This window comes from Chionomys nivalis, chromosome 15 (assembly GCF_950005125.1).
Source record: "Chionomys nivalis chromosome 15, mChiNiv1.1, whole genome shotgun sequence".
Classification (NCBI taxonomy): domain Eukaryota; kingdom Metazoa; phylum Chordata; class Mammalia; order Rodentia; family Cricetidae; genus Chionomys; species Chionomys nivalis.
This window is the reverse complement of record NC_080100.1, coordinates 5,677,638-5,702,552: the sequence shown is the minus strand read 5'-3', so window position 1 is coordinate 5,702,552 and position 24,915 is coordinate 5,677,638. Positions and strand designations below refer to the sequence as shown.

The 24,915-nt window shown below is 39.6% G+C and overlaps 2 protein-coding genes across 2 annotated transcripts in view; one reads left to right on the top strand and one right to left on the bottom strand.

Moving 5' to 3' along the window:
* Positions 1-10,669, bottom strand: part of LOC130887166 (zinc finger protein 420-like) — a 32,541-nt gene extending 21,872 nt beyond the window's left edge. The window contains exons 1-3 of the mRNA XM_057789438.1: positions 10,596-10,669; positions 4,447-4,573; positions 817-912 (exon numbers count right to left, since the gene is read on the bottom strand). Coding sequence (XP_057645421.1) covers positions 817-912; positions 4,447-4,573; positions 10,596-10,601 — 229 coding nt within the window. The 5' untranslated portion in view covers positions 10,602-10,669. The remainder of the gene's footprint in view (positions 1-816; positions 913-4,446; positions 4,574-10,595) is intronic.
* A 121-nt stretch (positions 10,670-10,790) lies between these two features.
* Positions 10,791-24,026, top strand: LOC130887167 (zinc finger protein 728-like). Its single transcript, XM_057789439.1, has 5 exons — positions 10,791-10,847; positions 16,773-16,840; positions 19,468-19,594; positions 20,557-20,652; positions 21,460-24,026. Exons 3-5 carry the CDS (start codon positions 19,471-19,473, stop codon positions 22,971-22,973), a joined length of 1,734 nt encoding a protein of 577 aa, XP_057645422.1. The 5' UTR covers positions 10,791-10,847; positions 16,773-16,840; positions 19,468-19,470; the 3' UTR covers positions 22,974-24,026.
* The last annotated feature ends 889 nt before the right edge of the window (positions 24,027-24,915 follow it).

Below are 24,915 nucleotides of genomic sequence, written 5' to 3'. Positions count from 1 at the left end.
CTCTGATGAAACTAGCTCGGCTTATGATCGTGTAAATGAAATTAGAGATGCTCATCTGTGTGTTACTGTGCTACGAAGGTTTTTAGAAATGTGTAGGTGTTTTCTAGTTCTTAGAAAGCCAAGCCTGTAATGATCTGGACTTTCCAGAAATGTGTAGATGTTTTCTAGTTCATAGAAAGCAAAGCAAAGCCTGTAATGATCTGGACTTTCCAGAAATGTGTAGATGTTTTCTAGTTCTTAGAAAGCCAAGCCTGTAATGATCTGGACTTTCCAGAAATGTGTAGATGTTTTCTAGTTCTTAGAAAGCCAAGCCTGTAATGATCTGGACTTTCCAGGGCAAGATAAAAGCACTGGGACTGGGAAGACGGCTCAGCAGTTAGCACGCCTGCCACACGAGTATGCAGACAGGGAAATCCCTAGAGCAAACTGGCTGAGGGGACGAGCTCTGAGTTTGTCTAAGAAACCCTGACTTCATGAATAAGGTAGGAGAGCGATCAAGAAAGATTCTCAACGTCAGCGTCGCTCCTCCAGAAGCGTGTACACGTGAACCTGTATGCACACAAGCACCCAGACACGTGCAGATGTGAATACAGACAGACACTACACAGAAATACAACAAAACGAGGAATGATGATAAAGGACTTTGGCAATCACTACTAAAACATCCAAAGCTTCCTGGAGAGGAGGATTATCACGGTAAAAATCATACAGGAAAAACCTTGGACAGTAAGAGGTTTCCAGCAAACCACAACTTCTCAATATACACTTTACACAGACTTGTCGTTTGTTGGCTCTACTGTGCCCATTCCTACACACCTGCATGGCTGGCAGCTGCTGATTGTCTCTTCACACTCCAAGGCTCTGTACCTTGCTCCAGAAATGTGACCAGATACGGCTTAGAGAAAGCAAGACCTGTTTGGAAAAGAGAACAAGATGCTTGGCTGTTCCTTCTAGAAATTATCACATGAACCCCAGTTCTGTGCTTATAATGAAAGAGATGGTATACAATTATAGAAAATCCTGTGCTTAAATATTCCATGAAATACAGGATGCTTAGGAGTAATTTACAACCTACAGATTCTGATGGAGGTGGGTCATCTTTCTGTTGTTTCATTGGTTAAGTAATAAAGAAACTGCCTAGGCCCATTTGATAGACCAACCCTTAGGTGGGTGGAGTAAACAGAACAGAATGCTGGGAGAAAGAAGCCGAGTAAAGGAGTCGCCATGATTCTCCCACTCCAGACAGACGCAGGTTAAGATCTTTCCTGGTAAGCCAGCTCGTGGTACTACACAGAATATTAGAAATGGGTTAGATCAATATGTAAGAGCTAGCCAATAAGAGGCTGGAACTAATGGGCCAGGCAGTGATCAAAAGAATACAGTTTCCGTGTAATTATTTGGGGGCATAAGCTAGCCATGTGGGCGGCCGGGTGCCGGGGACGCAGCCCTGCCACTCATATTACAACAGAGTGGCACCCAACGTGCTAATGAACTCCACGTAAAACCTGAGAGGGCTTAAAAAGGAGAGAGAGAAAATTTAAGACAGCTTTTTGCTGTTTCTGGGTTGCGTGTGGCAAAGAAATTGCCCTGACTCAGCAGCAGGAAAAAATTGGCTGTTTTAAAATGCCGGCTTTCTGGGCTATGCCGCCATACTGATCTCTGTCTGGCTCCTGCGGAAGACAGAGCTTTTGAATGGAACATTTGGAATAAAGTGCTACGATTTGTTTGATGGTAACTAGACTCACTGTGTGCCTAAAAGGAAGTCATTTTGTGCTGCGGCTCAGAGGCACAAACAGCTCCACCATGCTATTGGTGCAATGTGCAAGGATCAGAGGCACGAGCGGCTCCGCCATGTTGGACTGGGCGGGGCAAGCAGGCAGTACCTGTTTTTGACCTAGGAATGTCACAGCTTAGATTCTTAAGTGCTTAGCGATTTAAAAACACAAAACAAAGTGCTCCTGGATAGTAAAAAAATTAGATTCACAATAGAACTGATTCAGACACTGTTGGATTAATGTACGTAGGCTTGAGAGAGACAAATATATATATATATATAAAGAATAAAGTTAATGTCTTAAAAAAAGGGTAAAGTCTTTAAAGAGACAGAGTACAGATAGTTATAGATTAAAAGAAATAAAGAAAAATAAGCCACGTAAAAATGGAAAATTCACAGAGAGTCTGGATTCTTTGTATTATTGTGTTTTCTTTAAAATTTTTGACTGTAAAGGAGCTAAGTACAGAGAGACATTTCATTATATGGGCTGCCAAGCTAAACCAGAATGGATATAAGGGTATTATGATTTCAGAATATGGGTCTAAGGATATGATGCTTTGGAGAGGGTCTTCTTTTGTTTTCACAGAGGATGCGACCCTGTGGATTTCTTCTATCCCAATATGGTATGATAGACCACGCCCTCCTGAAAGGTTACTGTGAACACCCTCAAAAAATTGCTTCACTCAACTGCCCACTGAGATGAACCTGGCACACAGGTTATACCGTGAAAGACCTGAATAACAGCGCCCCCATTCAGCAGGAAGCAGTTTGGAGAGAAAAAACTGCGCCCATATTCCCAAATATTGTTTATAAATGTTCTTTTACATTTAAAGGGGGAAATGATATAGGTATGAATAATTTGCATTGGTATAGATTTTAAGGTCAATTTTGTTATATGTATATGTATTTCTGATCTTGATTAAGGTATTGTGATTGTGTAGTTCATTTAAAAATGTAATGTATAATTAGGAAATATAGGTTGCTAATGGATAATCATAAATAATAGTCAAGCTTGTAGTCATGTTAGTTAGATTTTCTAGATGTGCATAGATATATTTCAATTAGGCATTCTTCATATCTTTCAAAGACTGCAGAATATGGCATTTAAAATATTTTAATAACTTAGGGCATTTCATGACAATGAGACACGTCTGCTCCTGGCAGCACCAATCTACTTCAAGAGGAAGATGGGCACCGAATTGGCTCCTTAAGGAGTTTGATAGCCATTTGGGCAAGAAACTGCTCTTGCCTGGACTGTTGCATAAACTGGACACAAAGAACCCACAGAGAGAGGACTGCTGAACTTGCCTAAAGGTAAGATGGTCTTTCGGGGTTCCTGATTCATGAAAGAGTCTATGAGACATTCTGCAGGACACAGCAGAAAGTGACTGAACTGTCTTTGGAATTTCCTGCTTGATGAAAATGACTGCTGGATACTATGGGCCTGTAGGCCGAAGATGGATGCCCCAACGGTACAGAGAAACTTTGGGTGACTGTCCAGGCAGCGAGATGTCTCTTTCATTTCTAGAGTTTTGGATTTCTTGTTTACTTAGGTAATATTATATCCTCTGGAGTCTTTGATGGAGTTGAAGAATGGATAGATAGTTATAGTTTTCCTTAGTTATGTTAAAAGATAGATATAAATATTGTAACTGTAATTCTTGCTTGACAACTGTTTTGTTATATGTAATCTTACTATGTTAAAGTGAAAGCCTTTCTTTTTTGTTTAAACAGAAAAAGGGGAAATGATGGAGGTGGGTCATCTTTCTGTTGTTTCATTGGTTAAGTAATAAAGAAACTGCCTAGGCCCATTTGATAGACCAACCCTTAGGTGGGTGGAGTAAACAGAACAGAATGCTGGGAGAAAGAAGCCGAGTAAAGGAGTCGCCATGATTCTCCCACTCCAGACAGACGCAGGTTAAGATCTTTCCTGGTAAGCCAGCTCGTGGTACTACACAGAATATTAGAAATGGGTTAGATCAATATGTAAGAGCTAGCCAATAAGAGGCTGGAACTAATGGGCCAGGCAGTGATCAAAAGAATACAGTTTCCGTGTAATTATTTGGGGGCATAAGCTAGCCATGTGGGCGGCCGGGTGCCGGGGACGCAGCCCTGCCACTCATATTACAACAAGATTCTGAACCTCATTACAGGAAAAGTATTAAAGTATTAAAAATGAAGGGTGGGACATTTTCTTTAATACATGGGCTCCATGTCTCATGCCACTGAGCTTCTAACATCGCTACCACAGGGTGCACACTAGGAAAACAAACCTGATAAAAGCACAAAAAGAAAATGTTTCTTAGCTATATTGACATTTCCTCTAATTTTTCCTTTAAAAATGGGCATATGAAACTAATCGATCAGCTGCATGGGTGGCGGCACACACCTTTAATCCCAGCACTTGGGAGGCAGAGGAGTCCAGCCTGACTTACAAGGCAATCTCCAGGAGAGTCAGTGCTACATAGAGAAACCCTGTCTTAGAAAGAAAGAAAGAAAGAAAGAAAGAAAGAGAGAGAGAGAGAGAGAGAGAGAGAGAGAGAGAAAGAAAGAAAGAGAGAACAAAACAAAGCTAATCAATCAAAAGCACAAACTCCCATAAGATATTCTACAAATGGAGGAAGTCACATGTTGACAGTGAATAAATAATTCCCTGTTGACGTGATCCTCACCCAGGAACACCAAGTTGCTGTAATTCTCCAGCATCACATCCCTGTACAGATTCCACTGAGCAGAGTCCAGACATTCACACTCCTCTGCAGAGAAATTAATGGCCACATCTGTGAATGACAGAAGTTCCTGAAATAAAAATAAATATCATAAATTAATTAAATAGGACAATTTAACAGCAAAAACAACATTTGAATATTCTAAATACACTAAATGTAATACTAATATTTTCTTTTGTTTCTCCCTCTCTGTCTGGTATTCATGTATCTGCAATGCTCCTAGAGCAGATCTTGAACTCATGACCCAGTTGCACTGCTTTTCAAAGATCTAGTGTTATCAATACATGACACTGTCTTTTTTCTCTTTTAATTTTAAATTTTTTACATTTCAGGTCCCCTGTTTGTCTTATCTTAGTGTATAATGTTCAAAATGATCTATGAGGACAGTAGTAATCTTACTGTTTATATTAACTTTTGAAAATGAGAGAGGTACATATTAATGAAGGGTTATATAATGTTAGCTGTATACTTTATTAGATAATACTAGCTAGATATATATACCTTGCATGGTCCTTAAATAATTTTGAAGATTCTGTGCCATAATATCCTAAGCATCCTTCTCCGACCTAAGTGCATTGTTCACCCACTGATCAGTACTTCCCGTGCATCTCTTCCTCATATCACTGGACCATTGGAAACACCCATATCCCTTCAGTGTCAGTGAGCTCAAGTTCTCTGGAGTCTGTCTATGGCTGAGATCCTGTGCTACTTTCCAGGTCCGAAATAATAATCCTATCTAAATTGTCATAGAGAAGATTCTGCTCTTTCAGACCGAGGGGCCACTGACAGTAGCACTGGGATTTATCTCTACTACATGTACAGCTTTTTGGGATCCTATTCTCATTGGATGTATACATTGCTTAGCCTAGATGTAGTAGGGAGGGCCTGGGACCTTCCACAAAGCAAAGTGCCTTACCCTCTCTTAGGATTAGAGGGGATGGGGTGGGAGGGTGGGTGGAGGGAATGGGAGGAAAGGAGAGAGTAGGAATTTGGATAGGTATTTTTTTAATAAATTAAATAAATAAACAGATTCTGCTCTTTGTGGCACTGGACATATGTGTATGTACTTATGAACATATGTAGAGTCTCCACCTTCCCCTCTCTGTAGGCTTCTCTAAACCTTGTCAAAAGACTTTCTGATGGAGACCATAAAATGCAATGTCACAAGGATTCCCTCAGCTATCTGCAGCCTAGTCTTAGAATTCACTCTCATGTGCTCAGTTGGTACGCAAGTAAACTGGCACAGACACTAGGAAAAGCACTGTGCATGTTCTTCAAAAACCTACAAATATAACTAGTGTGGGAGGTCCTTCTGTCTATGTGTTGCTTTGATTGGTTAATGAATAAAGAAACTGCTTTGGGCCTATAGAACTTAGCTAGGTGGGGGAAACTAAACTGAATGCTGGGAGAAAGAAGGCAGAGTCAGTGAGAAGTCACGTAGCCCCACAGGAGACAGAGGCCAGATCTTTACGTGGTAAGCCACAGCTTTGTGATGACACACAGATTAATAGAAATTGGTTAAATTAAGATGTAAGTGTTAGCTAATAAGAAACTAGATCTAATGGACCAAGCAGTGATTTAATTAATATTGTTTCTGTGTGGTGTAGAAAGTTCTTCTGTTCACGTGCTCCTTTCATTGGTTAATGAATAAAGAAACTGCTTTGGGCCTGATAGGGCAGAACTTAGGTAGGTGGAGAAGACAGAACTGAATGCTGGGAAGAAGGGCAGAGTGAGAGAAGCCATGTCTTCTGCCTGAGATGGATGCTGGTTAGAATCTTGCCAGTAAGTCACAGTCACGTGGTGATACACAGATCAATAGAAATGGGTTAAATTAAGGTGTAAGAATTAGCCAATAAGAAACTAAAGCTAATGGGCCAAGCAGTGTTTTAACGAATACAGTTTCTGTGTGATTATTTCAGGTGTAAGGGCCCGCTCCCTCTCTCTACAACATGTGTGGTATTTTTGCGCCTGAGCAGCTGGGGTCTAACTAGCAGCCTCCCTACTACATATAACTATATGAATGAACCAGCTACTCCATTCCCAATAGAGAGTTCCAAAGAAACTGGTCCAAGCCTGTATTCCTATGGTAAGTGAGTTGATCACAGTGGACAGTCTTGGTCTTGATGTCTGCACGCATCTGGTTTTCATGACCCTGTCACCGATGCAGTCTCCACTACAAATGAACAATGGCCTTTCTAGAACTCTCACAGTGCGATGTCCCACCTGCTCTCCATCACCTCTTCATGCTTTCAAAATCAGTACCACGTGACAGACTCATACATACAAAGGGCAGCTGCCAGCTTGAAATTCAGTTTTGACCTGCTCCAGACCATAGCTCACTGTGCTGAGGCCAGAAGCTAATACCTCAGTGGCTCTGGTCTATTTTTAATCACAGCTGATTTCTCAGGCCCTGGTATCAAACATCAGCTCTAAAGTGCTAGGCTCTTGTTAATCATAGCTCATTTTTCAGCCCGAGATGCAGAGAAACCAGCAGAAGGCAGGGGAACAAACTGGGGATTATGGGAATCTTTTGAAACCTTAAGCTTGCCCCCAATGACACACCTCCAAGCCACACCTCTTAATCCTTCCCAAACCATTCACCAATAGAGACCAAGTATTAAAGTCTATGACTCATGGGCTCATTTTCATCCAAACTACCTCAGAAGGTTTTTCTGGTTTGTTGACAGAGTTTAAACAGAGCTCAGAATACACTGTGATATATTAATTATTCAGGTTTTAAATCTTTACAACAACCATGAATAGTTAACAGAGCGATAGAGCTGAAAGTGGAAGAGGAAAGAAAACAATCCCTGCACTAAGCTGAACATGGTCTCTAGGCATTTTATTCTCAGGATGTGCCAAAGCAAACCTCTGTGAGGGATTCACCCACATGTGCGGCCCGCAGCATGGAAGGTGACAAACTGAGACTCATACACAAAATAGAAAAGGACAGGGCTGGGATACAGCTGCTCAGATGTAGAAAAGTCACGATGTTGTACTTGCTTACACCCTGTTTCCATGTAGACCACAAAGGCAGGAACTGGAGGACAGCCTCCAAATGTCTGCCTCCTTCATCGGGATGTAAAGACTGGATCAGACATTCAATTTCGGTCTTGTTTGAGACCTGACCAAAAGAGTGAATTCTGACTTGCCTTTCTCAAAGAGCCAATGGGAGGAACATTAGAACTTAAATGTTAAGTTCAATGCCAATGAAAACACAGGCCAAAGGCCATTACACGTGTTCCCAGGATAGCTTTGAGAAGTTCCAGATATTCTAGCCCAACAAGGGTCACTGTTATTAATAAAGTCCACATATCAAGGATAATTTCAAGGCATGGACATAGTGGTGCGGCTTTAACCTCAACACCCAGGAGGCAGAGGTAGGCAGATCTCTGGAAGCTCAAGGATACCCTGGTCTATATAGAGTTCAGGGCCAGCTATGGTTACATAGTAGGACTTTACCCATAAGAAGTAAGGCATAACCCAAACAAGAAAAATGTATTAGAAAAGAAGAGATCATCCCCCAAATTTAGCGAAGAATCTACCTCTGGTATCTGAAGGAGAACACAGATGGACACGTCAAGAAAACGGCTGCAAAACAAGCAAGGAAATCAACAAACCAACGGTGGAATGCAGTAGGAAAAGAAAAGCAATGGCGCTTAGGACAGCACAGTGAACAGGCAAACATATACAGGAGACCAAGCCCAGGCAAGAACATGTGGAAGGAAGCCAGGTTTTTGCTGGGGACTGAAAGTATTCCCCCCTGCTAAAGGAACAATGGCTCCTATTTAAAAAAAAATGTTTTGTTTTCTTTTGTTTTTTTAAGACTCATGTAACATATCTAGCCTTGAATTTGCTACTGAAGCAAGGGAGTGACCCTGAACAAGTGATTTTTTGCTCCCACCTCCCAAATACAGATAACAAGGTATGATACAGAATACACTTGCTTTTTCTTTTCAATCCCAGGTCTGTTTGATAGATGATAAATACATGTGCGTGCATGGATATAGGCTGTGGAATAATCCCCTTGTACACTGTGAATATTTGTCACTTATATTGACTTAATAAAAGGCTGATTGGCCAGTAGCCAGGCAGAAAGCATAGGTGGGGCAACCAAACTAAGGATGACGGGAAGGAGAAGGGCAGAGTCAGGAAGACATTGGCCAGACGCCAGGCACACACAGAGAGAGCGAGATGATCATGCAGTACTGAGAAAAGCTACCAAAGTGGCAGAGCATAAGCAAGGAATATGGGTTAACGTCAAATGTAAGAGCTAGTTAATAATAAGCCTTAGTTATTGTTCAAGTATTTATAAGTAATATTAAGCCTGTGTGTGGTAATTTGGGAAGCAACAGCCTGGCATCTGGGACTGAGTGGCTCCGAGACAAGAAACATCTGCCTACATGTATATATTAAATATATATGTGTGTGAGCCATAATATAAATGAGCACATGGCTGTATCACCTCTGCATTGCAAGAAACAAGATCTGAGGTACAAGAACATGAACTTTTCACACCTTTAACAGTGTAAAAAAGGCGTATTATTAGCTTTCTGTAGATTAGTGATGTTAATTAGGAGTGTCTCTGTCAATTACAGTTAGATAATACATAGAAAATATTAGTGTTTATGATGTTGTTTAAAGCCTGTGCTTTCTAGGAATAGACTTTAATGTTGTAAGACAGTCTCCAATACAGGAATACTCAATTTGACTGAAGTGTGGCAAAAGAGTTTTGCTTTTTGTTTGTTTTGTTTTGTTGAGACAGGATTTCTCTGTGGAACCTTGGCTGTCCTGGGACTCAGAGATCCTCCTGCCTCTGCTTCCTGAGTGCTGGTATTAAAGGTGGCAAAATATACCGCAGCACAATAGGGTGAAGCGTTAAGCCCAGCAGTCTGGAGGCAGAGGCAGGGAGATCTCAAAGCCAGCCTGGTCTGTAGCTAGTTCCAGGACAGCCAGAGCTGTGACACAGAGAAGTCCTGCCTCGAAAAACAAACAAAAACCATTTTGAGCAGCCGACTGTACACAAATCACCACAGATCAACTTCATCTTTTAATCTTTCTGACACTGTATAAATACTTGGATATCTCCGCGCCCCCTCAAGACAACTCAGACTCATTGGTTTCAGAGTTCCTAGACACCGTAAGGATGGAAGAAAAGCTTGCGATTAGAGAGCACTGTAGACAGCCTGTAAGGTGTAGGAGACTATTTCTCCAGCCCAGAGACATTCAAGGCTCTCCATTAACAATCCACACACCAACTAACCTCTCCTTGCAGGAAAGGAGTCCGAATTGCTGACATCACTGTCTCTAGTGGGGTTGGATGTGGTCTTGTTTTCTAGTATTTTTTATCCTGCAATGTAGGATCAGTTGGAACGTGCCACATAAAGAGTGTGCCCTTTATGGAATTTGTCCCGCCTCACGTGAGCGTGTGGGAGCGGTCAAAGCGGGTATACAGAACAGATTCCTATCCAAAGTGAGCCATCCTGAAAACTAACCATTTGTTCTAAAGAAAACGAGACGAACATCCCATATACCAAACTCTCCCACAGAACTCTGTCCTGGAATCGAGGAGCTTTATGAACTTTTGTCAACTCAAACCAAGATTCCCAGGCCCGCTACAGAGTACAGGAGGAACCAGAAAACCCTACTTGCTGTAGGTGCAGATGTCCTGAGAAATCTGACAGCAGCAATGTGAGAGGTAAAAAGGACGTGCTTCCCTAGCCAAGCTGGAATGTGAGCTCCCACCATGGCCATGGGCACAAGCAGTCGGCCAAGCCACCCTGCTCTAGCAATCCTGGACATTCCTTCCACGTTCTCCCTTCTTGCACTAGCGGGCCAGCTCTCTGGTCCCTGAAGCACAGGGTCGACTCCTGCAGCCGCCGGGTCCCCAGCAGAGCATTCGCTCCCTCACCATCAGCGCGCCAACTCCCCAGCGCTCCCCAGCCCTCCGCCAAGCCCTCTGTCAGCACAGCTCGTACCAGGCAGCTTCTCCCCCGCCTCCCACCCACCCCTCCTCCGCTCCCTCCAGGCCGGACCTGCCCACCCTGCACAGGCCCCCGGGCCGAAAAGGCTACGCTGCACCCTTGACCAACCTCCATGGCGAACGCGGAGCACAAGCCACACTCTCCCAACTTTGAGAAAGGCGCAGAGTTTGGAGAAACACAAAAATGCAGAATGAACCCGGAAGCACAGACAGCAGAGTCTAGTTGACGTCGCGGTGAGAGACTACATTTCCCACAAGGCTATGCGAAGGATTGCCTCAAACCTAAGAGCACGCTACGTACAGTTTACTGCCTGCGGACCATCCCTGAAATGAAGCTGCTGTTGAAATCCCAGATTACCAAGTGAGTTCAGCTTTTAACGGCAATGTGTATTGCTTTTATTGCTTACTCTGATCAATATGTCGTGACTTAAAAAGCACAGGTGTACTTAGAAAATTATGGCAGGAGTAAAGTTCACACTGACACAATTTTACTTCAGAATAATGGAGCAGAAAGCTACGTTGGGACACAAACTCTTTAGGATTGCTTTTTTGAAACCATGTTTCCTGGAAATGTTCTGTAATCTCAGATACTCCGGGGCTTGAGACAGAAAGCTCACAACTCCATGTCCCAAATGACAAAGGACCAAAGAGAAAGGGGCCCACTTAGTGATAAAGCACTTGTATCACGTGGAAGAGGCCTTGATTTAATACCTATTTTATTCTTAGGGTATTTTTTATTTTTTTATACATTTTTTATTGATATTTATTGAGCTCTGCATTTTTCTCTGCTCCCCTTCCTGCCTCTTCCCTCCCCCCTTCAGCCCTCCCCGAAGATCCCCATGCTCCCAATTTACTCAGGCGATCTTGTCTTTTTCTACTTCCTACTTCCCATGTAGATTAGATCTATGTAAGTCTCTCTTAGTGTCCGTATTGTTGTCTAAATTCTCTGGGATTGTGGTTTGTAGGCTGGCTTTCTTTGCCTTATGTTTAAGAACCACCTAAGAGAGAGTACATGTGATAATTGTCTTTCTGGGTCTGGGTTACCCCACTCCAAATAATGTTTTCTAGCTCCATCCATTTTCCTGCAAAATTCAAGATGTCGTTATTTTTTTCTGCTGTGTAGTACTCCATTGTATAAATGTACCACATTTTCCTTATCCATTCTTTGGTCGAGGGCCATTCAAGTTGTTTCCAGGTTCTGGCTATGACAAACAAGGCTGTTATGAACATAGTTGAGCACATGTCCTTGTGATACAATTGAGCATCCTTTAGATATATACCCAAAAGTGGTATTCCTGGGTCTTGAGGAAGGTTGTTTCCTAATTTTCTGAGAAATCACCACACTGACATCCAAAGGGGTTGTACCAGCTTGCATTCCCACCAGCAATGCAGAAGTGTTCCCTTTTCGCCACAACCTCTCCAGCATAAGTTGTCATCAGTGTTTTTGATTTTGGCCATTCTTACAGGTGTAAGATGTGATGGAGAAGTTACTTTCATTTAATAAAGAAACTGCCTTGGCCCATTTATAGGCCAGCCCTTAGGTGGGTGGAGTAGACAGAACAGGATGCTGGGAGAAAGAAGCTGAGTCAAAGAGTCGCAATGATTCTCCCACTCCAGACAGACGCAGGTTAAGATCCTCCCTGGTAAGCCAGCTCGTGGGGCTACACAGAATATTAGAAATGGGTTAGATCAATATGTAAGAGCTAGCCAATAAGAGGCTGGAGCTAATGGGCCAAGCAGTGTTTAAAAGAATACAATTTCCGTGTAATTATTTCGGGGCATAAGCTAGCCACGTGGGCGGCTGGGTGCCGGGGACGCAGCCCCGCCGCTCGTATTACAACAAAGATGGAATCTCAGAATTGTTTTGATTTTCATTTCTCTGATGACTAAGGATGTTGAGCATTTCCTTAAGTGTCTTTCAGCCATTTTAGATTCCTCTGTTGAGAGTTCTCTTTTTAGGTCTGTACACCATTTTTTTATTGGATTATGTGATCTTTTGGTGTCCAGTTTCTTGAGTTCTTTATATATAACCTCTGTCTGATATGGGGTTAGTGAAGATCTTTTCCCATTCTGTAGGCTGTCGTTTTGTCTTGTTGACCGTGTCCTTTGCTTTACAGAAGCTTTTCAGTTTCAGGAGGTCCCATTTATTAATTGTTTCAGTGTCTGTGCTGCTGGGGTTATATTTAGGAAGTGGTTTCCTATGCCAATGCGTTTAAGTGTATTTCACGCTTTCTCTTCTATAAAGTTCAATGTGGCTGGCTTTATATTGTGGTCTTTGATCCATTTGGACTTGAGTTTTGTGCGTGGTGATAGGTATGATCTATTTTCATTCTTCTACACGTTGATATTAAGTTATGCCAGCACCACTTATTAAATGTGCTTTCTTTTTTCCATTTGATTTTTTTTTTTTTTTGCTTCTTTATCAACGATCAGGTGTTCCAAGATGTGTGGATTGATATCCGGGTCTTCTGTTTGGTTCCATTGGTCCTCCTATCTGTTCTTATGCCAATACCAGGCTGTTTTCAGTACTTTAGCTCTGTAGTAGAGTTTGAAGTCAGGGATTTGTGGTCCCTGAAAGGGATTTTGATGCCTCCAGAAGTTCTTTTATTGTACAGGATTGTTTTGGCTATCCTGGGTTTTTTGCTTTTCCATATGAAGTTGAGTACCGTTCCTTCGAGGTCTTTGAAGAATTTTGCTGGGATTTTGATGAGCATTTTGTTGAATCTGTAGATTGCTTTTGATAATATTGCCATTTTTACTATATTAATTCTGCCTACCCAAGAGCATGGGATATCTTTCCACTTTCTGGTGTCTTCTTCAATTTCTTCAGAGATTTAAAGTTCTTGTCATACAAGTCTTCCATTTGTTTGGTTAGAGTTACTCCGAGGTATTTTATGCTATTTGTGGCTATTGTGAAGGGTGTTGATTCTCTGATTTCTTCCCCAGCCCTTTATCATCTGTGTACAGGAGGGCTAATAAGTTTTTTGAGTTAATCTTGTATCCTGCTACATTGCTGAAAGTGTTTGAGTTGTAGAAGTTCCTTGGTAGAATTTTTGGGATCACTTATGTAAACTATCATATCATCAGCAAACAGTGAGAGTTTGACTTCTTTTCCAATTTCTATCCCTTTGATCTCCCTTTGGTGTCTTATTGCTCTATCTAGGACCTCAAGGACTATATTGAATAGGTTTGGAGAGAGTGAACAACCTTGTCTTGTTCCTGATTTCAGTGGAATCGCTGGGAGTTTTTCTCCATTTAGTATGATGTTGGCTGTTGCTTGCTATATATTGCCTTAATTATGTTTAGGTATGTTCCTTGTATGCCTGCTCGCTCCAAGACCTTTAACATGAAGGGATGTTGTATTTTGTCAAAAGGTTTTTTGGCATCTAATGAGATGATCATGTGGTTTGTATTTTTCAGCTTGTTTATATAGTGGATTACGTTGACAGATTTTTGTATGTTGAACCATCCCTGCATCTGTAGGATGAAGCCGACTTGGTCATGGATGATGGTTCTGATGTGTTATTGGATTCGATTTGCCAGTATTTTATTTAGTGTTTTTACATCAATGTTCTTGAGTGAGATTGGTATGTAATTCTCTTAGTAATGTCTTTCTTTGGTTTGGGTATCAGGGTAATTATAGCCTCATAAAAAGAGTTTGGCAATGTTCCTTCTGTTTCTATTGTGTGGAATAATTTGAGGAGTGTTGGTATTAGTTCTTCTTTGAAAGTCTTGTAGAATTCTGAGCTGAAACCATCTGGTCCTGGGCTTTTTTCGGTTGGGAGACTTGATGACTGTTTCTATTTCTTCAGCAGTTATAGGTCTGTTTAATTTGCTTATCTCATCTTGATTTAATTTTGGTAAGTGGTATCTATCCAGAAAGTTGTTCATTTCCTTTAAGTTTTCTAATTTTGTGGAGTACAGGTTTTCAAAATATGACCTGATTATCCTCTGTATTTCCTCCGTGTCTGTTGCTATGTCCCTCTTTTCATTTCTGATTTTGTTTATTTGGATATATTTTCTCTCTGCCTTTTGGTTAGTTTGGATAAAGATTCATCTATTTTGTTGATTTTCTCAAAGAACTAACTCTTTATCTCATTGATTCTTTGTATTGTTTTCTTTGTTTCTATTTTGTTGATTTCAGCTCTTAATTTGATTATTTCCTGCTATCTAGTTCTCTTAGGTGTGTTTGCTTCTTTTTGTTATAAAGTTTTCAAATGTTCTGTTAATTCACTAGTGTGGAATTTTCCCAGCTCCTTTATGTAGACATTTAGTGCTATGAACTTGCCTCTTAACACTGATTTCATTGTGTCCCATAAGTTTGGATATGTTGTATGGTCATTTTCATTGAATTTTAGAAAGCCTTTAATTTTTCCTTTTATTTCATTTTTGGCCCATTGATGATTCAGGTGAGCATTGTTTAATTTCCATGTGTTTGTGGGTTTTCTGGAATTAGTATTGCTGTTGACTTCTAGTTTTGAACGATGGTGATCTTATAAGGTACATTGAGTTATTCCATTTTTTTTTTTGTATTTGTTGAGGTTTGTTTTGTTACCGACTATGTGGTCAATTTTTGAGAAGGTTTCATGAGGTGCTGAGAAGAAGGTATATTCTTTTCTGTTTGGATGGAATATTCTATAGATGTCTGTTAAGTCCATTTTAGTCATAACATCTGTTAGTTCTCTTATATCTCTTTCAATTTTTGTCTGAATGACCTGTCCAGTGGTGAGAGGGAAGTGTTGAAGTCTCCCCCTATTAGTGTGTGGGGATTAATGTATGATTTAAACTTTAGAAGTGTTTCTTTGACATATGAGGGTGCCCTTTTATATGGGGCATAGATGTTCAGTATTGAAATTTCTTCTTGATGGATTTTTCCTGTGACTAATATTAAATGATCTTCTTTGTCTCTTTTGACTGATTTTAGCTTGAAGTCTATTTTGTTAGATATTAGGATAGCTACACCCGCTTGTCCATTTGATTGGTATTTTTTTCCCAACTCATTCCTTTGAGACAATGTCTGCCTTTGAGGTTGAGATGTGTTTCTTATATGCAGAAGAAGGATGGATTCTGTTTTTGTATCCAATCTGTTAGCCTGTGCCTTTTTATAGGTGAGTTGAGTCCATTTACATTAAGGGATAGTAATGACCAGTGATTGTTATCTCCTGTTAATTTAGTTTTCATTATTGATGATGTTAATTTCTTCATTTTCCCTTCTTTGATATTTGCTGCTATGAGTCCATCAATTGTGTTTTTGTAGGTGTAGATAACTTCCTTGGGTTGGAATTTTACTTCTTGTATTTTATGTAGGTCTGGGTTTGTGGCTAGGTATTGGTGAAATCTAGATTTGTCATGGAATTCTTGTTTTGTCCTTCTAGTGATTGAAAGTTTTGCTGGGCATAATAGTCTGGGCTGGCATCCATGGTCTCTTAATAGCTGCATAGTGAATTTTATCACAGATCTCTGCAAAACTGACTGCAGAGAGGTTCTATACATAGAGAAACATCGTTTCCAGATCAAGCTGTCATTTCTTCATTACCAGTTGTGTACTAGAAGCTTGGAATAAAATAATGCCTTTATACTGTAGAAAATGATTCCTTTCTTAGAGGGTAGATGTTTTACCCCCATTAATCTCCTCCCTTGCCAGTGTCTCATCACGTATAAGTCTTTAATATTTAGGACAATTTTATTTGGAGCTCAGGAATTCCTTCATATTAGATAACAGGATACATAGAAGTTGTAAGAAAAATAGATAATTCTGAAGTTTTTCAAGTAAATATTAAAGTATATATGCAGCTGATATTGTAAATGATAAAAAAAAAAATGTGACCAATCTCAATCCATTGTTCCGTGGAGGAAAAACTAGCTGGCAGGCATTCGTTTTTACTGCATTCTGAAGATTGTTTGATGGAACAGATTCTCAGGCTGTATCAAAAATAACTAGAGGTGAAAATCTGAGAAAATTTAACTTTTTTTAAATTTATTTATTTATTAATGATTTCTGCCTTCTCCCTGCCACCACCTCCCATTTCCCTCCCCCTCCCCCATCAAGTTCCCCTCCCTCATCATCCCTAAGAGGAAAATTTAACTTCTAAACTTGTAATTTCTGTTCAACCTTTTTGGCCTCTAAGGAAATTTCGAGAACATGCCATTATCTTTGCATTTCTTAAACATCATATTGCCCAGAGGAAATACTTTTAAATTTTTTATAAATTCCTTTTACTCCTTATTAGTTTTTTCATTTCTATCTCAAACCTGATTACATTGTTATTTTAAATTTTTATACCAGGAAAGAACATCAGTATTAGCAAGACTGCGGCGGTGCACACCTTTAATCATAGCACTTGAGAGGCAGAGGTAAGTAGATCTCTGAGTTCAAGGCCAGTCTGGTCCACAAGAGCTAGTTCCAGGACATGCTCCAAAGCTACGGAGAAACCCTGTCTCAAAAATCCAAAATAAAGAGGCATGGTATTTGTTCATTTATTGTGTTTATGTTGCTGTAAGTGGATCACTCTACAGTTTTCCTGCAACATCAGAGATCTGAGAAGGAGAAGTTAGAGCAGGAAGTATAATCCAGATGGGCTCTGTGTCAATTAATAAATGTTTTAAATGTCATATTCAATGGATCTCTACGGATTTTGAGGACCATCTATTAAGTATGCCTGAATTTAAACAAACTTTCTTTGTATTTACTTCTCTATTTGAAAACATGTATGGAAGACTAAAACTTGTTCTCGTAAATGAATTACATTTTTGCTAAGTTTAACTACATAGTACTGAGCACATGGAAGAACTGAATCATCTCTAAGGTGACTGACCATTAACTTGAGTGTTTTAATTATCACAATTTATAATAAGTTAGTAGCTTCTATAAGATGAGGATTTTACAGTTTTATCCCTGTTAAGCTTGAGCCTTAAAATTTTGAATTGAAGATCCCTTAGCATTGAAGTAAAACTTTAAAATGCAGTTCTAGTTCATAAAGACAAAAATGCTAGTCATATTTTTTAAATTGGTTTCTGCTAGCCTGAGTAGACCTTAGAATTTAGGCCTCACTTATGAAACATATCTTGTTTTTTATTTTAAAAATTTTAGAAGTCTAGTGTTAACAAAGAGATAAGTGGTTAAACTTTCACTTAACAATGACATAAATTGTTAGACATACATCTCTCAGTCAGCTTTTTGTCAACTTGAGTAATCACCTTGGAAATTTAATGGTAAATAAATCCATTCTAATCTAAAATACATTAGAGACCTGCTGTTGACAATTTGGTCTATAAAATTACAATAAAACCTAAAGGGGACAGTTGTACTAGTCAGTTTTATAGGTGTGCGTAGTTGGTTTTATACATCATGGTCATCTCGATCCGAATGATGGTGAAGTCATATGGTGTGTGTTCTTCAATTTTTCTAAAGATGACTTCTGAACACATGGTTGTTTTCATCCTGATGAGGTCATCAGTCCAGACAGAAGCAAACCACGTCACTACTATTTAAAAATTTCTATTTTTGCATTGTTTTGTTATAGTCCTATATTCCAGAACAAGAGTTGAATCATATGTGTAGTATACTGTAGTAAATGAAAATTTCTTATTAATAGGTTTAACTATCAGCATATTTTTATAAGCACCAAGCTAAATTTTTGTTATGGTTTTTTTACCATACCAATGAATTTATTAATCCTTAGATTAAGAATTTATAGCGAAGAGAGATATTTCTATGCTCCATGTGCCATTAATACATGAGTTTAGTCAAAATAGTCAATAGTTGCAAAATACTTAAAGTTGATTGATATTAGCAACTTTTGATTGTTGAGCTGTACAATGCAGGAATGGGTAAAATATTTTCTGTGGGGTATGCAGCATTTGTATATAAAATTTAGGCCCCCCTTGTTTTTTCAGAAAGCCATGTATAGAAGCATTAAACATAATAACTATAAGATTTTTAGATGTGATTTTAGGCAAAACCTATGGAGTACTTTTTTAAAAATCTTAGATAGGTATCCTTTGGAGAGTGATTGTCTTAGTTACGGTTTCTGTTGCTGTGAGTAGACTCCATGACCATGGCAATTCCTATTTGGGGTGAGCTTATAGTTCAGACGTTTTAGTCCGTTATCATCATGGTGGGTGGCATGCACACAGACATGGTGCTGGAGAAGGACCTGAGAGGCAGCCAAGTATTTGGTTTGGCTTGAGCATGTATGAGACCTCAAAGCCTGACTCCACAGTGACACACTAGCAATGCCACACCTCTTAATAGTGCCACTTCCCATGGGCCAAGCATTCAAACACAAGAATCCATGGGGGCCATACCTACTCAAACCACAGTAATTATACATCCTGAGTCAGATGATGTAGCAACCTGGCAATTATTAGTACAGAACAAATATCGATCCTGCATTTTCTTTGTGGTGTGATAATCACTGAGGTTCTTTACCAATAAAGGACTGAATCTATAAACTACCCAACAGCATTACTTAAGAAGCTAATAACCTGCTTTGTTTCTTGTTTTATGCATGCTTGTAATGCTAGTGTCTTTGTATAAGGCGTTGTCTGATCCTATGGAACTAGAGTTAGAGACAGTGTGAGCAGCCGTGAGAATCCTGCCTCCTGAGAATCCACCCCAGGGCCTTTGGAAGAGCAGGCAGTGCTTTTTACTACTAAACCATCTCTCCGGCCTGAACGGTCCTCTTTTCATGATACACTCACTCTTGATTTTGTGGTTCTCATGACTAAAATATCCCTTGGAGTTTCTAGGATCTCCTGTCATTCAGTGTCCTTAATGATGAATCCTGTCAACATCACAATACTACATCAGACTTGTTTACGGATATTTTTTACCTATATCAGAAGGGCTTCTAGCTCTCTTCTCACTCTTGGCGACCTTTAGATTTATATCCAGAATACATATGCCTCCTGTTGTTTGTGCTTTTATTGTGGTTTTAATTAGTATAATACATAGTATTTATTCATTTTCTTCATTTCAGGAAATGGTGTCATTCAGTGACGTGGCCATTGATTTCTCTGCAGAGGAGTGTGAATTGCTGGACCCTGATCAGTGGAATTTGTACAGGGATGTGATGTTGGAGAATTTCAGCAACCTTGTGTTCCTGGGTGGGTGGTCCTATTTTTAAATCATTGCTGCCTTTTAATCCCTGACTCTGCTAATCAGGAACTACAATTCCAGCACTATCAGCAGTGCTTGTGTCACAGGAGCTGCAGCCTAAGAGAATTCTTTTCCCTCATGCACCGCCTCTTTCAAAGCTATGAAGGGAACTTGTATGAATCTCTGTCCTTCTAAGGAACTCAAGATTCAGAAGCTGAGGTGGACTTCCTCTCTGCAGAGGGAAAGAATTCCAAATAGCTCACCTCCTCTCCACACCCAGACTTAAAAGCCCTTCTCCACCTGGCTCCTTCCTACCTCTTCCAGTCAGCTCGTTGCTGATGCAGTTTCCTGAGCACAGGGGAATTTCATTTAGTTAAACAAATGTAACATATCCTTCCATCATTAATCACATGTTCCAGGGTATGAACAAAATCAACACACATTGAAGTAATATTCTACCACATGGAGGAGGGAAATTTCCATGGTGAACTCTTAATTAACTGTCAGCATCAAACTTGATTTCTTTCTACAGTATCTCAAGGGTGCTTGTGCTTCCAACAATGAAATTTATGGGGCAAATTTTAGGGAAATTAAGGAGAGTAGCCCTAAACCTTACAATGATTTTATTTCTTCTCTTGTTCATAACACCTTCCCTTTATTTTTAGACGTACCTTTGTATTGGGGGTAATGTTATAAAGTAAGGGGCATGAGTGGGAAGCATCCATGTTAAAAAGAATACCACACCCTTTGATTTTCATATTTTTCCTTGTAACTGGGGAGCATGAACCTCAGTACCTGCACATCCTCATTTCCTCTTATGCATTCTGATGGCCCCGTCAGGAAATTCATGAAGAACAAATCCTCTATAATCATTGATTATATCCATTCTTTCCATATATACAGTCCTAGACAGGACATGTCATTCCTAGGAGAACACACTAATAATGATGTTCTCTTTTCGCATAAACAGGTCTTACCTCCTCTAAGCCACACCTGATCACATTTTTGGAGCAAGGACAAGGACCTTCAGACATGAAGAGACAACCAGCAGCTGGCATGGAAACAGGTATGTAGGAAAGAGTGGACAGAGGCCAGGGTGAGAGATTTGCAGAAAAGGAGGCTTTATCAGCAACATTAACTCACAGTGTTCTGATGGACATACGGTTAAAGGATCTCCTTTTGTAGTTTACTGTGAGAAGAGGATGTTCCTGGAGCTTTGATTCTGTTATGCTTTGTCCTTCACCCATTAGATCAGCTTCTGTTAACAGTAACTGACTAAGCTCTGTAATTTCTATGTAAACAGAGTTTATTTTTCATAATTTGGTCAGTAGATCCTCATTCATGAGATGTGCATAAATCATCCTGTCTTCAATCCTTTAAATATATTATTTAATATTGAAATGCACAATTTTCTACTCATTCAACCAAATTTTCATACCTTCAAAATCTAAGCACTTGGGATTTATATGAACTATTAAATTATGTGTCTTCCAACTTGGACTACATTTATACTTTGTGTTCATCTGGACATAAAACTTCTATATGTGTTTAAGTGTCTCATTTAAACTAGCATCATGATTTGTTTTCTTAATGGTTGATGCTATGCCTTCTTTACATGTTTGACATTGATTCATACTCATTTGTTTCTATGTTCTATGTTGTCCTGTCTTTGTCTTTCACTTCTAGTTATGTAATTTCAACCTATCATGGCGGTTTTAATTAGGATGCACTGAATACATCTTAAGAATATTGAATGTAACATTATTAATATAGAAAAATACATGTCTGAGCCAATGCGTCTGTTTTTAAAAATAAACATAAATATAGAGAATTTTGCTCTGGTTTCATTCATTTCTCAACCTTTACTCACCAGGAATCAAACACTCTACTGGCAAAGAATGTGGCAAAGCCCTTCCTTGGAACTCACAACCTATTAGCCACCAGAAAATTAATCTAAGAAAGAAGCCATATAAGTGTGAAGAATGTGCTAAGAATTTCCGTTCTCCATCATTACTTTGTATACACAGGAGAATTCATACAGGAGAGAAACCCTACAAGTGTGAAGTATGTGGCAAGGCCTTCCATGGTCCCTCGTTACTTTCAAAACACAAAATTGTTCATACAGGACAGAAACCCTACAAGTGTGAAATATGCCGGAAGGCCTTCTATTTTCCATCACGACTTTCTCTACACAAGAGAATTCATATGCAAGTGAAACCCTACAAGTGTGAAGTATGTGGAAAAGCCTTCTATTTTCCATCACGACTTTCTCTACACAAAAGAATTCATATACGAGTGAAACCCTACAAGTGTGAAGTATGTGGCAAATCTTTCTGTTCACCATCACGACTTTCTGAACACATGAGAATTCATAGAGCAGAAAAACCCTACAAGTGTGAAGCATGTGGCAAGGCCTTCAATTATCCATCACAACTTTCTCTACACAGTAAGATTCATACAGGAGAGAAACCCTACCAGTGTGAGGTATGTGGCAAGGCCTTCCATTTTCCATCAAAGCTTTCTCTACACAATAAAATCCATTCAGGAGTGAAACCCTACCAGTGTGAGGTTTGTGGCAAGGCCTTCTATTTTCCATCACAACTTACTGTACACAAGAGGATTCATACAGGAGAGACACCCTACCAGTGTGGTGTATGTGGCAAGGCTTTTTATGTTTCATCACAACTTTCTGTACACAAGAGGATTCATAAGGACGAGAAACCCTACAAGTGTGAAGTTTGTGGGAAGGCCTTCTGTGTTCCATCACGACTTTCTGAACACCAGAGATTTCATACAGGAGTCAAACCCTACAAGTGTGAAGTGTGTGGGAAAGCCTTCTATTTCCCATCACGACTTTCTGACCACAAGAGAATTCATACAGCAGAGAGATCCTTCAAGTGTGAAGTATGTGGCAAGGCCTTCAAAAGTAAACCAGGACTGTCTGTACACAAGAGGATTCATACAGGAGAGAAACCCTACAAGTGTGAAGTATGTGGCAATGCCTACAGTCGTCGATCAGGACTTTCTGCACATATGTGGATTCATATAGGAGAGAAACCCTATAAGTGTGAAGTATGTGGCAAAGCCTACACTAGTCGAGCAGCACTTTCTGTGCACAAGAGGGATCATACAGGAGAGAAACCCTACAAGTGTGAAGTATGTGGCAATGCCTACAGTCGTCGATCAGGACTTTCTGCACATATGTGGATTCATATAGGAGAGAAACCCTATAAGTGTGAGTTATGTGGCAAAGCCTACAATAGTCGAGCAGCACTTTCTGTGCACAAGAGGGATCATACAGGAGAGAAACCCTACGAGTGTCAAGTATGTGACAAAGCCTACAAGAGTCGATCAGGACTTTCTGTACACAAAAAAACTCATACATGAGAGAAACCCTCCAAGTGTCAAGTATGTGGCAAGGACTTCTATGTTGCATCACAAGTTTCTGAACACAAGAGGATTCATATAGAAGAGAAACCCTACAAATGTGAAGTATGTGGTCAGGCCTTTACTAATCTGTCATGACTTTCTAAATATATAAGCATTCATACAGGAGAGAGACGTTAAAATTGTAAAGTGTGGCAAGGATTTCAATTCTCCATCAGCACTCTCTAGACACAAGAGAAATCCTACAGGATAGAACCCTGGAAGTGGGAAGTGTGTGTCATGACTCCATGCTGCATCATTCCTTAAAGTACTTGAGAGAATTCGTACAGGCAAGAAATCATACAACTATGTAGAAAGGCCTCTATATTCCATCATGACTTTCTGTACAGAAGAGCTCTCATATAGGAGAGAAATCATACATGTGTTAAATGTGTGGCATGTCCTTCAGTTACTCATAAGGACTACCTATATACATGAGCATTCATACAGGAAAGAACCCTAAAACTGAGAAGTATGTGCCAAAGTCTTCCATTTTCCATCATTACTTTCAGAACACAAAACATTCATATAGCAGTGAAACCCTACAAATATGAAATATGTGGCAAGATCTTTAAAATGTCACAGATTCTTTCTGCCCATTTAATAATACATTCTGGAAAGAAACCCTACAATTTGAAGAATGTGGAAAAGCCTTGTGTAAAATGTCATACCTAACTCAGCATGAATTCACTCACACTGGAAGAAACCTTCCAAATATGAAGAATGTGGAAAACTATTTAACTATACCAGAAAACTTAAGGAACATCAATCAATTCACTCTGGAGAGAAACCCTACAAGTGTAAAGACTGTGACAAAGAATTTAGAACTTTCGTGGCATGTTCTGGGTCCCAGATTATTCATATTGGAGAGAGACATTGTGAGTGTGGATAATGGCAAGGCCTTTCAGCCATCTTTGGTCTTAAACAACATCAGAGAATTCACTTGTGAGAGAAACCCTGTGAAGAGTGTGCCAAGTCTTTTGCACTTACTTAGAACTTTTGAAACACCTGATAATTCATGCTCAAGAGAAATACCACTACTGCAAAAAATGATAAAAATAAAAAACTCTTTAATAATCTTTCGAGTGTTTCTCAAGACAAGGTAGTTCAAATTGCAGTGAAATAATACAAATGTCCAAATATTCATGAAATATTATGTTTTATACTTCTATATAACCTAAAATATATCAAAAATATTCTGGATAGAAACCCTTCAGATAGGGGTGACACTGTGGCATATCCTGATATGTATTTGTTGATTTTATTGACTGATTACTAAAGCTGTTTGGGTCCATAATACAAATGTTAAAATGAAGAAATCTGCACTTGCTCAGAATTGAGTTTAACAAAGGGTTTTCTATTTGGGGGCAGACTCACAGATCACAGTCCTCTGCACAAATGGAACAGGAGCTGAATACAGCAGCTGGAAGAGAGAGAAAATGCATGCTTTACATCAGCATTTATAATATAAGAGGTCATGCCCAGGTGTGGGGGTAACTTAAAGGCTACTGGCTGTAGGATTTCCGAAAGCACCTCTCCATTTTGTTTAAATAAGAGAGTTCTAAGCTTGATACAAAATTATATACAATAAAAACAAATAAAAGGGGGGCTGGAGAGATGACTCAGCGGTTAAGAGCATTGCCTGCTCTTCCAAAGGTCCTGAGTTCAATTCCCAGCAACCACATGGTGGCTCACAACCATCTGTAATGAAATCTGGTGCCCTCTTCTGGCCTACAGACATACACACAGACAGAATATTGTATACATAATAAATAAATAAATAAATCAAATAAAAGGTATAAAAATTAGAATAACAACCAGCATAAACAATGTCAAAGAAGAAACGTGATAAATGTTTCAATAATTATCCTATCCTAGGGAGTTTAAGTCTTATAAATAACTT

Coding starts and splice junctions, on each gene's coding strand:
- LOC130887167 (XM_057789439.1), top strand. CDS start 19,471: ATGGTGTCATTCAGTGACGTGGCCATTGATTTCTCTGCAGAGGAGTGT. Junction 19,595..20,556: donor CAGCAACCTTGTGTTCCTGG/GTGGGTGGTCCT, acceptor TCGCATAAACAG/GTCTTACCTCCTCTAAGCCA. Junction 20,653..21,459: donor AGCAGCTGGCATGGAAACAG/GTATGTAGGAAA, acceptor TTTACTCACCAG/GAATCAAACACTCTACTGGC.